The sequence below is a fragment of the Platalea leucorodia genome (genome assembly GCF_965183815.1).
Source record: "Platalea leucorodia genome assembly, chromosome: 10".
Classification (NCBI taxonomy): domain Eukaryota; kingdom Metazoa; phylum Chordata; class Aves; order Pelecaniformes; family Threskiornithidae; genus Platalea; species Platalea leucorodia.
In genome coordinates, this window is record NC_138832.1 from 10,598,715 (window position 1) to 10,613,991 (window position 15,277).

General features: G+C 39.5%; 1 protein-coding gene across 3 annotated transcripts in view; it reads right to left on the minus strand.

Annotated features, from left to right (window-relative positions):
- HTR2C (5-hydroxytryptamine receptor 2C) overlaps positions 1-15,277 on the minus strand; it is a 93,977-nt gene that overhangs the window by 40,409 nt on the left and 38,291 nt on the right. For all 3 annotated transcript variants that reach the window (XM_082323412.1, XM_082323410.1, XM_082323411.1), the window contains one exon: positions 3,854-4,496. In XM_082323412.1, coding sequence (XP_082179538.1) covers positions 3,854-4,238 — 385 coding nt within the window. In that variant the 5' untranslated portion in view covers positions 4,239-4,496. The remainder of the gene's footprint in view (positions 1-3,853; positions 4,497-15,277) is intronic.

Sequence of the window (15,277 nt, forward strand, 5' to 3'; positions counted from 1 at the left end):
AAACCCTAGACACGACGCAAACCCAGCACTGCTTGTCCATAAAATGCTCCAAGGTGAGGAGACAATCTCCATGTGTTGTCAGAAGCTCCATTACATGCAGAACACCTGATGTCCTATCACACCAGTGGTTTTAATTAATCAGAAGTTTCTCCATTGAGGTTAAACACAGTGTTAATTTCTCATTTACTCTCCTCAATACATGCTTATTAATTAGCATACTAATTTGTCTAGTTCTTTAGGAACTGCATGCCATGGAAAATGTTCTAAGTTGTCAAATGCAACTCATCGATTAGTCCAAGACATTTAAGAAAGACTAATTGATAAATATATCAGAGCACGGACTAATTGGTGATAAATCCAGCATGATGCATCCTGCCATCTCTTCCTTTGCAATAAGATTCTTGAATTAACTGACAACTTGATTTTTCCTTCTTTTAATTAAGAAAATCACTGAAAACCAGAAGTCTTTGTGGAGGGTGTCTATTCAATTTTCTGGTTATGCTTGAATTGAAATTCACTTCATCTACCTCATTAGCTGAAAAGTAAGGAAATGAACCTACTCTGCCATCTGAAATTTATTACTGGGGCTGAGAGCTGATGTGGAAACTTTAAAGTAACTTCATCACTCTTATATTTATTATACGTATTTTTTAAGGTTCCTTTCTGATTACATAAATTAAAAGCGACTTCTACAAATCTAGAAGAGATGTGCTGCGTATGTTTCTCCGCACAGCATATGGCAGCTTTTGAAATGGCCCAGTGTTGCAATATGTAGACAATCTAGAATGCACAGGGTAAAATATACAGAGTAAAAACGACCAAACATTCACAGTTATGTCTCCAAGCAGTAACGCTCTCACTGATCAGTCCATGGCCATGAACCCCAGTTACTCTCAGAGGAATTCTGCTGATGTGAGAATATTTGCCCCCTTAATCACCGATACTGGTTTGTGTGCTACCATGTCAAACAGAATATAAAACCTACTAAAGCATTTGTATATGTTTGGATTTCCTGACCTCTAGCTCTTAGAAAACAAGATGAAGTCCATTGTCCTACTGGCCACTGTGGCATTCAGAGTGCTTGCAGGCTGCTGGAAGAAGAACCGTTTTTCCAAAAACTATAGCTCAAAGGAAACTAAGCCAAGAAACGCCGTTTTACACAAAAGGCCAGATTTTGTCCTCAAAACCAGTATGTGCAATGGTGCAGAGATGCTACTTATGACACCAGATAAAACAGACTTGGGAATAAGTGCTGGATCTCTGGAGGCTGTCAAGTTATAATAACAGCATTTATTAACGTTGTGACACTGCCAAGAGCCTTTCCAGCTGCTGTCTCATGTTGCCATAAGAACTGGTCCACCAAGCAATATGCAAGATACCTGCCTCGCCTCCCTGCCAAAACTAGAAATAGGTGTAGGATCTGAAAAACCTTGATGACTCCAGCACACGTGAAGCTGAGGAAGACATGGCTGTATGTGGTCCACGTTGTATGTAGTGATGAGTGACAGGTTTAGCCTGCTTTTCCTCTGTGCTCTTGCATGCATGTTTTATTTACATGAACCATCAAATGCTGAGGTTGTTGATGTGCCCTGTTAGTCTTATATCCTAAACAATTTTTCTAGATGCCCAGAAAAGGGCATCTGCATGTTATGGTGGATTTAAAGAGGAGCAATACCCTTGACACAACGCCAGTCTTTTTCCTTTGGTCTTCTCTCAGACATACCCAGTCAGTCCATGCCCTTTAGCTTCTGGCTATCAAACCAAGTGTTTATTTTCAGGATGAATCAGCAAATAACAACTCGGGAGAGGGGACAGACTTTCTCTACTCCCTCTGGCAGCCTTCTCCCCTTGCTGCTGGAGTAGCACAACCCTGGCTGCTTACTTCCACAATTAGTAGCTTAAATAATATAGAAAAGTGATTTCACAGGGGTCCTATCCATCAGTCCACAAGTTCCTCTGAGGCTCCTTTTTCCCCAAATGGAGCTTTTCCTCCTCCCCTCACAAAGCCTGAAGGCAACACGCTTGCTTTGGTCCAGCCCAGCAAGGGCTACCAAGCTGGCCCAAGGGAGCAGTGCCAGCACTCAGCATGGCTCCGGCGGCCTCCTGGCTCCCCTGAAATAACAGCAGCTATTCTCATTTCTCACAGTATTTCCACAAATTTTCCATGCCTGTTCTGAAATGACAACTTTTGCCAAAAAAAATCTATTTAGTGCTGTTTGCCTGCAGAGAAGTGTTTGGGCCATCAACAGCTAATACTGGGGCTCTGGTAGAAAAGAGGAATAATTACAATTCCACTTCAGATCAATGATATTTACTTGCCTCTAAATATGCAGCATGGTTTACACCTTTAAACGACCTTAAGTAATCATTTTCTAGGCAGAACAGAAAATCCATTTCCATTAGTTTCCAAAGACTCAGAAAGTATGTATGTAGGAAGATCACTTCCATAAATTCACCTTTTTAGAGTCACTGGGTAACCCAGAATTTATGCAAGTGCAGGCCAATCAAATCATTCAGTATTTATATGCTCCTTTTCAAGCTCCAGGGAACCAGAGTAAAATGCTAAAAATAAAATACACATGTTGTAATACACAGAAGATTTAGAGATGGAACTATTCTGACAGCCCAAAATAAAAAGCTTTATGCATAAGATCTCAATGGCTAGGTCTGTACCTAAATCACATATATAACTTGTCTACAGTGAGTTAAATCAATAAGCTTTGGAATTATGTATGCTTGATCAATGTGTTTTAGAAATGAATCTCTGTCTAACTTAATCATTTAGGCAAGGGAAGTAGTCACATAAATATCCCTACATTTTACTTTATAGGACAGTAAACCAATTTCTAATCAAATCTGTAGGTAAACAGCATTATTTGTTTCCAAGAAATATCAATATTAAAATACTTTTCAAAGAAAATCTGAAAACAGACTTCAAAAATGATTGTTACCTATTAAACACACACACATTATATTGATACGTCAGTATACAAACATGATGATTAGAGATACAGAGGCGAATGCAATACCCCTCTGTAATAGCCAGGGATGGAGGGTCCTAGAACCACACTGAAAAAATCAGATTCGGAGTCTCAGACATATGAGAAAGTTGAATGTATTTGATATTTTACTTCTTTGAAGTGCTACCAGTGATTCTACACTTGAGTGCAGGAGCAATGCCCCACTTCAGCACAAACACACCAACCGTAATACGGTAGGGGAGTAATAAATGCTTACACCTATACAGGCAGATGTCAAAGTGCTTTAAAACAGAGGGCATTTTCTCAGGTTAGAGATAGAGAAACTGAGGCACAGAAAGGCAAAATGACCCCCTGAAAGGCACAAAGCAATCTCAGGTATAAATGTCAAGAGTGAAGGCTTTTATTTGAATGCCAATCTACTAGTGCAAACCTCCTTTCTTAACCATGTTATTGCTCAGATCCCACTGATATCAGTGGGGGCTCAAGGACTGATTCTGACCTAGCTTAGAGCTGGGTCAATCACAAACACACTCAGCTTCTCCCTAAGCTCTTGTGTCCTAGCTAATTTTGGAGCAGTCCAACCAAAAGGTAAAAAGCCAACTCACTATTGCAGTTTCTCTGGGTGGCCTCAGCAATGAAAAAACCCAATGCTGACACCATTCACAGGTCATTCCCAACAGCATGGAAACAAGCTCTGCTCCCAGCAGAGCATCACCCTCACCCAGCAGAGCGTGAACCTCAGCACAGACCCATGGCCAAGTCCACAACTCCCCAAGTTATCAACACATGAAAAACTGGACAAAGTAGATTTCTGCAGCTTTGGGGGATTCCCTGCAAAAGCATATAGTCAAACAAGGAGGGAAGCCACTTACCATACAGGACTGTAATGAGCGACACGGGCATGACCAGGATACCCACCAGCATGTCTGCCACCGCCAAGGACATCAGGAAGAAGTTTGTGGCATTCTGCAACTTCTTCTCCAAGGACACAGCCATAATTACCAATATGTTCCCCCCAATGGTCAGCAGGATGACAACCAAGATCAGGAGGGCCGGCCAGTTCTTCTCCCTCACGGACATCCGAGAGACTTCGCCCTTCTCAGAAGCATTAAGAGGATCAGATGTAGGCAAACTCTGATTCAGAGTCAAATTGCTGCTTAAGGACCAAGCCATCAGACCACCATGCAAACTAAAATCCAGCGTAACAGACACTGTCGTTAAGCTGAGTAATATTCCAGTGCTACTTAAAGTGCTCATCGTCTGGGACTGGTTTTTCTGTCTCTTAACCGTGCCTCAGAGATGATCCCTTTTCCAAATTGCAGGTCCAAGGCAGATGCCGAATTTCACAAAACCTGAGCCAGAAAATAATTTGATCTTCCATAGTGAAACAAACCGTACAGAAGTTACCGTGGAGCTCTTCTAGTTTCCTTGGGTGTGGTGGAAGATGACCCCTGACCAGCAAGTTCGAGGGAAAGGAGACTTAGCAATCTCCAGCTGGTTTCTAGGTCCACCATTCTGAAAAGGAAAGAAAATGTATATTCTTCACTGAAATCACAGTATACACACCACCTTCTTTATCCCCATGCAAATGACATTCTTAGTCTCTCCCTTCCTGCTGGCTAGGATGTTCTCCAGACTGCAAGTAATTTATCTTATGGGTACAGACTATGCCTACAATTATGGGAGAGAGAGGGAGAGAATCACATCAGCGTGCCCTGGCTGGTTAAAAGCTGATTATCACTAATTAAATGTTTCGTGAAACCTGCAAAAGCAAGTCTGAAGAGCAAAATATGTTTCAATTGATAGCCACTTCACAGATACTCTGCCGCTGTGTAAAATAGTAATTGCATGAAATTCCAACCAATCCAGATAGCGCAGCCAAAGCACAGTGTAAATCATCACCTTAAATGGAAGTGTTTGGATATATTTTGCATATTCTGAGACAAAGCGCAGGTGTTGTAAAAACCCTCAGATGTTAATCACTAACTCTCCTGTAATAATAAAGACTATAGTTTGGTTTTTATTGGGAAATAAATGGTGGATAAGATGCAATATATATTAGGTAACATTACAGGATGTTATGCTGTCAATCTCTCCAAACAAACAGACAACAAAGAGTTAAGAGAAGAGAAAGGACAAACTTTCATAAAAGCTAAGCAGTTATTTCTGCTCTTCTTCATACGTTTTTCTGCCGCCGTGCTTCCGTGCTGATCACTAGCACGCAGCTGGGCCAGTAAACCCAGTCCCACCAGCCTGCTGCCCAGGACTACTGCCCAGCACACGCAAGTATCAGCACCGTCATCACACACACACAGTTGGTAGGATAGATTTCCTCAGAGTATCTCACGATTTATGCTTCTTCACAAATTAGTTGACAACGAGGGCAAGTCAGATTACATCCCCTGACTGCCCATGTAATACAGGCCAGAAAGCATCATGCTGCTGCCTCTGAAGGAGTCCATTAGCCTCATGCATTGACCTAATTCAGCAAATTAAACATACTCTTAACTTCAGGCACATGCCTATACCCACTGAGGCCAAGGGCACGTGTTCCCAATCCTGGCTAAATCACATCCTCAGGAACTCAATTGTTTCGACTGCCGATCCTGTACAACTGATGAAATCAGCTTTGCTTTGCATTTCCATTGCACCAGAGTCAGGATCCTAACAACCATGTACAGCATAGGACCAAAAGCACAGAAGAAAAGCAGTTAGTGGAAAAACAACAACAACAACAAAGACCCACACACTGTATGGAAGTTGACCAGTAAGTAGAATAAAATCAATAGCATGCAACTTATGTTGAGTATATCCTCAACTTTTTGTATAGTCCACAAGAGCTGTTTTATCACTGTTAAATAAACAACTAAATAAAAGCCAGATTTTAGCCCTTGAATACACTGTGGCACACATGTGACAGAGCAATTTGCTATCCAGGGATCATAAACTAAATGTAATTCATGGGATTACGTTAGATTTTTTGTAAAATAAGAAGCGCTCAGAATCCTATAATAAAATGTTTAGCATTCATGGAGGTTTTGGAAACTTACTAACGGGCTTTGTGCACAAAAACATTTCTTAAATGAGCGGTGCGTACAATGAACCCAGATTTGCTTCTGCATTATAGTTAATTACTCCCAAAGGGTCTCTAAACCTCATATTTAGGAAGAAGTTTTGCACTATGTGCACAGAAAATAATTTTGCAGCTGCACATGCAGATGAATTAGCAAGTAGTCACTGGGCCATTTATTTTTCCAACTTAGCTGGCCTAAATAAAGTCTCTAGAAAGTTTCAAAATACTTCAGAGTAATTTTTTTTTTCCAAAACACAGCTTTTACTTTAAAGCTGTGAACAAAATTAACCATTTTTCCAAATCACCTTTCCACAGTGAAGGAGACACTAGGCAGCTTTGTGGCACTTGAGCTTTGCTGTGCAGGATACCCTCATTAAAGCTAGTGGGAATTTCTGGGTCTCCAAAAACTCTTCCTCTTTGACTCCATGACTCTTGGGCACTCCTGATCATGCCACAATAATACTTTGGCACGATGAGCAGAAAGTTCATGCCCAAACATGAGGACATAGTCAGACAGCGGGACACCCAGCCTTGGTCTTACCTCTTCCCAGGTCTGAGTTCTTGGAGGTCTGGGAGAAGGTGATGCTACCACCACTCTTGCCATAGCTGTGAATGAGCTTGATTTTCATGGCAAGTGTTAGGTGGGGTTGCCAAAGGAACATGGGCAGGGAGATGCCTCAACTCTAGATCATAAAAAAAAACAAAACAAAACAAAACAAAAAACCCAACCAACAAAAAACCCCAACCTAACTGCAAGATAAGATTTCTGAATTAAAAATGTCTTATTTTATACCTGCTGAGGACTGAATTCTGAAATGGTCAGTAGGGTCATTCTCTCTTGCATTTCACAAATGTATTACATTTTCTTCCAAGAATGATGCTGTATCAGAGCATGGAGTTAAAAAAAAACAGTAGGCAGAATTATCACTTGCTTAGTCATCAGTTTTATTATTAAAAATAAAATTTACATTATTTGGCTACTAATATACTGCAAAGCATGGAGTTCCAAAATTGTACTAGTCACCAAATACAATTTGCTTTGAATTAAATTATCCTCAGAAGAAAAATCGGTTTTGTCAGGAAGGTCTAAGAAAGGGAGACTTCAAAATTCATTTGCTTGCACTAAGCGAGCAGTTTTCAAACACACACAGAGACAGACTTTGAGCAAAATGCTTTCTACACAAAGTAAATTCTGCAAATCTGGTACACACTAACTTCTCAGCAAGAAAATTACATTTTCTAAAGTCTAACAGATTTCTCAATAATCCTCCCCCCACACTCCTGTCAGTAGTTAAAAATGTACATGTTCTACGTGCAAGAGTAAAATTATGCTATGATATTGAGAAACTAATTTTTTTTAATTAGGACTATAATGGTAAAAATGAATCTCCAACTCCGAATTCCATCTTTGCTATTAGAAGGGATTACAATTTCTTTTAAAACTTAGCCCATTCACCTGTCTATTACTTGCAGTGACTCATGAAGAGAACCATTACTATTTTTGTGCCAATACAGAACTAGGGAAAGAAAAGGAAATGACAAAGACACCTAAAAAAGCATTTTCCAGGTGCACTTATGGAAGTGGAATACCTGAAATAACTGAGTACATATGTAGGAGATATGTGTAAAAAAAAAAAAAAAAAAAAAAAAAAAAAAAAAAAAAAGCAATGACACTGGCAGGAGCTCTGCCTTATCCTATAGCCCCCAAATTCCTGGTTTGGATGGATCAAAGATGTTGGCACTGCTCTGTATGTCACCTTGTCCCTAACGGTGGCCAAAAAAAGAAGTTGGCAGCCCTCGTTCTTGCTGCCACCGACAGCTGCCCCTGGGTGCGGCCAAGTCCCTACACCTGGGAAATGGAAGAAGGAAGAGTGAATCTCTCAGCCCAGAATAGCATCACCGCTTGTTTTGATGTTGCCTAAATTCAGCCATCATCAGGTGTGGCATAAACAGTGATGGACCTTCACTTCTTACGTTGGCATAAACATTACATGGAAGAGAGGCGACTCCTAGGTCTGAGTCAATGGTTCTGGCTCTGTTCTACCACATTTCTGTGAAAAACCCTGTGCTAAAGTCCTTATCAAGTCTCATTGACCTCCTTTTTTCTACACTGCCTTTATTTATTGTTTTATTTTAAGTTTTCACTGCCTGGAGAAACATTGTTATTCGTCCCAGAATAGCATCAGGTTCTCTAGTGGCAGGAATACCTTGGAGAGGACATCAGGATAATGAAGGTTTTCAAAAGTGGTATAGGTTTTATCCAAGATTATAATGGTTAAAAAAAACAAACAAAAAACAAACAACCAAAAAAACCCACAAACAAACAAAACCAAAACAACCAACCAACCCACCCCCCCACCCCCCCCCCAAAAAAAAAAACAAAAAACCACACCAAACAAAAAACGTTATCTATCTCAACTGCCTTAAAATCAATAGAGGAAGCATTTTGCATATTCATTTTGAAAAATGATACATGGGAATTTGACTACAGCAATGCTCAAGACTGGGCTCCACCTTCAGAATTAACCATCCTATTGCTTTGTTAATACTTTTATATTATTTTACATGGATTCTGGCTTGAAGTCATCAGCTTTCCTTTTCAATGCATCCCTCAGTCTCCACAAGGTAAAACTTTATGACTAATTCCTTCAGCTACAGTCTTCTAAGCACATCACTGTACCAGAAAAATAATGCACATTTTATTCATGAATTCTGCATATAAAATTAAAACCTATGCCTACCACAGATTTTTTCCAATAGCTAACTTCAAAGCACACATACTGAGTTTTGTGGTCAATCATTACTTCCAGTTCAATCTACTGCCGACAGTCCTTATAATTTAAACATTCAGCAAAGCCAAGTTCTTGTCTATGCCACTCTTGCTTTTTGGTAGAGGTAAGTAATGAGTTCTTCGGGCATGTTTTTTTCCTTTAGTCTTTAAGTCCAGTTTAGAATAAACTGAAGCGAGAAAAACATTTTTGTTTCTCTTCTATACACATGAATTATTTAAAGCAAGAGTTTGGTATGCTGAAGTTTTCAAATACTCCAGAAAGTTAGTCAAAGAGAAACAAAAGCTATGGTGGTTCATTAGTCTGTACTGGTGGGGCACTGGGGGGTTCACACGCCTTTGGGAGTGTTTACTGCCATTACTCTTGCTAAAAGGAAAAACAAACAAACAGTTCTTGGAATAAACACAATTATTTTTTCCTTTGAATTAAATGTATTCGTCTTTAGTTGTTTTACCCTTCAAAGCTCAGAACATTTTTTCCTGGAGAAAATCAGCCACCTGCTGAGAACTCAAGACATTCCCCAGCCCCCAGCCAGGATTCTGCCTCTCCTGGACAGACTGCAGAGCTCCTGTGCTCTCGTAAATCATTAAATAAGTCTCTGGGACTCATAGCCTGAATGTTAACAATATGCATTTGAAATTGGGTAAGAAATCAAGGATTGTCAATTTAGGCCAAAAAAGAACCTGAGTCTCAGGCAGACTCAGAGAGGAGAATAATACATTAATTCATGGTGTTCTTGCTGTAAAAAACAAAAGTACTTAATGATCAAAAGCGATGACTTTCAGCAATTCCCTCGCTGCAAGAAAAACAAGCGTCATCCAATGGCTTGTCAAAGACACAAAGGCCATATGTGAGCAAAAGAGATGTTTTTCTTCCTGAACTATAAGCAGTATTCAATTCCCTGAGTTGCATTCACATTTCATTGATAAGCAGATGAAAGCCAACAAGTTGTTAAAGATCAAACATATTTTTAAAATCAAAAGTTTTTCCTTCAGCCTTGGCTTTGATGGTAGACCTCCATAAGGGTAAAAATAAATCTGAAGTCAAGTAAACCGAACTGCAATTACTGCAATTTTTGACAGGAAAACAGTTGCAGATAGTTCACAACTATCTGAGCCAGATAATCAGCTGATATAAATTGTTATTGCTCCATGAAGCCCTTTACAAAATGGCAAATAATTTAAAATTATATAATAGGATACAGTGTTTAGGCTCAAGAAGGCAGATTTAAGGCTTCATTCTTCACTCTAAACTCTCTATTTCCTGCTATTTGCATCTTTACTAATTTATTTTTTTAATGCATTGCCAAATTCATTTTCATTTTTCTTTGGAACAGAAGCTTGCTTTAAAATACATCTTTTCATGACACCCTTGCAAGGGCCCCTTTATTTTTAGTGACTGAATAAAATCATGTTTTTATATTTACAGAATTCTGTATTTTAGGCACTTGCAACTTATCTTTCTCCTTTTTGTAGCAGAACCAAGATGCTACTCTATTTCTGTGCAGATCTGTTTTTAAATGGTGTGTGAGAATGCAGCAAGTCCAACAGAGACCACCAAGGTGACTGGGGCTGAAGCACATTAAATACTGGGTTTGCTTCATCCCTGAGAAAAGGCACTGAACAGGGACATATTTGCTGTCTACCACTACCTGCTGGTGCTTATAAAGAAGACAGTGAGACTCTTCCAAGAGCTGCACAGCAAAACGACAAGAAGCAACTGTCACAGTGATAAATCTAAGGAAATCATGTATAAAATAGGGAAAAAAAAAAAAAAAAAAAAAAGATAAATGAAATCACAGTGAGGGTGGTCAGACAAGAGAAGTGGGTCACAGAGAGACTGCAGGATCTCCGTCCTTGGACATGCTCAAAACACAGCTGGGGATTACCCTCAGACACCCGATCTAACTTTGAAGTTAGTCCTGCCTTGAGCATGGGGTTGGACTAGAGACCATCAAGAGGTCCCTTCCAGCCTAAATGATTCTATGATTGGAATGTGCTTCTGAGCAAAGCTGTCCAACCTGGGAGTGGTTTTGAGCTCCTATCCCTGGATACACACCCTATGTTTGTCCCTACTACTCAAGCTCAGGATAGGACCAGCACATCCTGTCCCCTTTTGTTTCCCCAAGGCCAGAAATAAAACTGCGTGCCCAGGTGGGAGAGCACAACCATGAGGACCCCAGCCTGCACGATGTGGGGACCAGGACTCTACAGCTGCACCAAGACATGCCCCTGTTACACCATGGAGATGCACACAGTGATGCCAAGTCCTCAGCTCTGGGCATCTGTTGAGGTTGCAGGCATCTGAGGAACCTACGGTTCAAGTATATTCTGAAAAGTGGCAATTGTAGAAAGCCCCAATTCATTTTAGTCACTTGGTAGCATCAGGAAATCTTCCTGTCTTTTGAAAGCAATACATGGACTATCAATACAGAGGCACATTTTCTCAATCATTTCAGTGGGGAAAGAAAAATCAAAACCTGATGATTATTCTGCAGATACCCACTTCAAAATTAACTGAAGAAGCAGTCCAGAGAAGTGCTTATGCCTAATTTCAAGTATTTAAATACTTTCCAGAGCCACTCTTGAATTGGGGAGCATATTACTAGCAGTTTGATTAGACTCTTTCTAAGGAAGTATCTGATACTCTCTCTTCAGTTTTGCAAGAAATTCTAGAAGTTTTCCCAGCAGGTACTGGAGATAAATCAGTGTAAAAAACACTTAATAAAACCTTAGGGAAATGTCCCCAAACACAGCATTTTACCACTGTTTTTTAATTCCAACACAGAAAATAACTATTTAATTACTTGCAAACTAAAAAAAAATATTTCATTTTTTCACAGCAAGAGGAAAATGGATTTTCTCAGACACAAGCTCAAGTAATGATATTTTGTAGGGTCATAATAATGAATCACTACCATTCTGTCCAAAACCAAATAGAATTAATTTCCCTCTCTGTATCTTCCCTCATACTGAGTCAGAAAGGCATTAATTTCTTTTCCAGACATTTCAAGGCAATACAAGCACACAGAAGAGATCTTAATCTACCTTCTGGCAGAAAGACTAGCATCCTTATTTTTTTATTTTCCCTTGGTGGAAGAGCACCTGGGAACCTCACAAGAAGATGTAGGTACTCTGCCACTCCCCACAATGATAAACTTGCTCTCTCAGCTCAGACACACGGAAATACTACAACCAAATAAATCTGAGTCTCATCACATACTGTCCTAACTTCTTGGAATGACTACACCATAGTTGTTCATATTTTCTTACAGCCTCCTTGGCAGGTATATTTTGGGATCCTTATTATTGTGTGGGATGTTTACCTGCCACTGTACATGGAGCTAATCGTGAGTTAAAAATTGGAGTTTGCTTCATCCTTATTGATAAACAACAAAGCATTCAATACCCGCATTAAAAAGTCAACGCTTGCTATAGGCATCGTGTGTATTTGCTCCCTGGCACGCAGAGATTTGAGAGTCTGCAGAATCCCCCAAGGCAGCTTTTCTGGCTGTAAAGACCCCCCTTCTGCCACCACTGGGGTGACATTCCCTCAGTCCCTTTTTAATTCAACCATATGATGTGGTAAACATCAAATGTAATATTGGTGAAAAATCTTATGTGGTAGGTTTTTTTACCCTCAGCTTTTCAGGGTTGTTGTAGTAAAGTGTATTAAACACTTTCCTACTCACAAGAAAACCAATTTTTCCCCTCCTCTCTTAAATGCTTTTGCAGGACAGCTTTTTGTTTACAGCATTAAGCTCTGGAAATCAGCACTTGCAATATTTGCTCCCAAAATAAAACAAAACAACAAAAACACTTGCCTGGCTTTCTGTAGCTAACTTTTTGCAAGTTTTAAAGCCACACCTATTTAAAAACCAGAAGACTACACAACTTTCAGCAGTTTTTGCAGCACAGTGCTCTATCCCATGTGTGGTTGAATATCTTCATAATTCTAAGTTACCACATATATGGCATTTGTTACCACTATGTACGGTCCCATAGGAAAACACACCTAAATACATACATGCATCTAAATAAAAAATAATCATGAAGTGACTTCTTTTCAAATTATGTTTTTGGGGAAATATCACATTCAGTAAAAATGAACCTGGCGTTCTTAAGTTATTGTGCATACTTTGCAATAGTAATAGAGAGCAATAGTCAATCTGGAAAGGAAGAACATGAATATTCACCAGGCCAGATCACGAGTCATGGCATGACCGTACCCACACCATTACATAAAACACGTGCCCATTTTTAGGGGAATGGTGGTGACTCATCTGTTACTTAATAAGGCAAATTTCTTAATCAAGCAAGAAATCGTTTGATGTTGCATTTATAGCTTTCTTTTCACTCCAGCTCTCTGTGTCTTCTGAAATCATGCCAGTTTGGTAACTCACTCATTTTCTAATGAAGAAACTGGGATTAATTATGCAGTGACGTGGGGCACACCCTGCACCACATGCCACACGTGATCCAGGGAGAACCTCCCCTTCCCTTTGCACGCGGACCCTGGGCTCAGGCAGCTCGACCCATCGCGCCTATGCACAGCCTGGTACGTCACCAGGACGTGGCTGCTCACCATGGGGTTCACATGGCTGAAATCGCTTCTCCCTTAAATTGATTTTCTCAGCAAGCACCTGAATCTGCAGAACCCTCTAATTCAAAGCTCAGAGAGCTATTTATTTTAAATTACAAGATGTTTAATAGAAGCCTCCTACCTAATGTGGTGGTGCATTATTAATATATGCCACTGAGTGCCCCTCCTGTTGTCAGTGCTGTCTGAGCATCTTTAAAAAAAAAAAAAAATCACAGCATCAGATAAGCCAGGAAAAAGCAAAGCAAAGGGCAAAGCATAATAAAAAGTGTCCCTAACGAACTGACAAACCACTCAGGGCTTTTACTATAATAGTATAATTAAATATGTGTTTTCACATAGCTGTACAATGTCAGAGAAGGGATTATTGAAATATTCATGAGTTACTTGACTTCTCTGTATTTCATACACAACAACAGCTGATATAAGAACAATTACATAGAAAATGTAGTTATTCATAGCAAGAATAGCCAAAGGTTACAACTGTATGGATAATGCTCAGAATGATTCCAACCCAGCTCTCGGCAGCGTGCAGCCTCTTGCACACCAAAGCTCTGGTCCCACCACTGCACCTCTTCTTTAAGGTCTGCAGAGATGCTCTACTGCCTTCCCCAGCAGAGAAGGGGACCATGACCTGGCAGTTGTATTTTCCCTCTTTTTCCAGTTTTACAGGCTCTCACATGTCTATTTAATATATGAGGAATACATTGGATCCTAGAAATGTTAGGCAGCAAAGACTGACTAAGGAATTACTTAATTTACCTTTTAAGAGATTAAAAACAAAACACCACAAAACAAAAACAACAAACACACACACATCCAAAGAACATTGCAAAAATGCAAGGGAGGTTGTTGTTTGGGTTTTTTCCCCTTTTTAGTGTTTGTTTGTTTTCTTTTTTTTCCTTGGAAAACTGATCCATATGGACCTGAAAGGGGATGACTGACAGTATAAATTCAGAAAGCCAACACTTCTCTGATCTAAATATATCACAACTGTATACTTTAGTAAATAAGTACTAAGGGAAACCCTACAGATAAAAGTAGGTAGAAAAGAAAACTCTTAACAATAGGTATTAAAAAAAAAAAGGACAAAGAACAATATCAGACTGAAACAGTTAAAATAACTGGTCTGTGTGCTGCCTGCATTTAAAGATAGAAAACAATCCACACAATTATAAACATCTTAGTTTGACCTTAACCAGGCAAAATTTCAGAACAGATTTAAAAGGAAAATTAAAGACATGAAGATACATGGAAAGTGCTATAAAATGCGACATGAGTTTCCCAGATGTACATTGTAACAGTCTTGGCTTGGTGTGTTGGGATTTTGTTTGTTTGTTCTTTAACAGCCCATTCTCTAGGCAAAAAAAATACAGTGGTTCTAATTTACACTGATTTCATTAAACCATTTGATATGGTGTCACCAGGGAAATTATTAGGTAAACTCCAGAGAAAAAGACAAACAGAGCAATTGTGAAACTGCCATGGAATTGGCTGCAGAGGAGATGAAAATGGATTAGGCTGAAAAACCAAACCCTGGTCTGGAAGTAAGTTGTTCGTTGAGGTTGGCAAAGTTTGATCTTTATAGTCATTTAATTCCGATTTTTTTTTAATGATGCCAAAACAAAACATTTACTTTGGGAATTAAATGTACTGATGATTCAAAACCAGGATGCAACACCCACATTGGGAAAGGCTGGAACATCGCACAGGAGAAGCTGAATGGCTTTGAGGACTGAACTAATCACATAACTAATAATGAAATGTGATAACAAACTATAAATAACTAACAGAATTTGGCTGTAAACTAAGAGTTTATCAGTTGGAAACAAAGA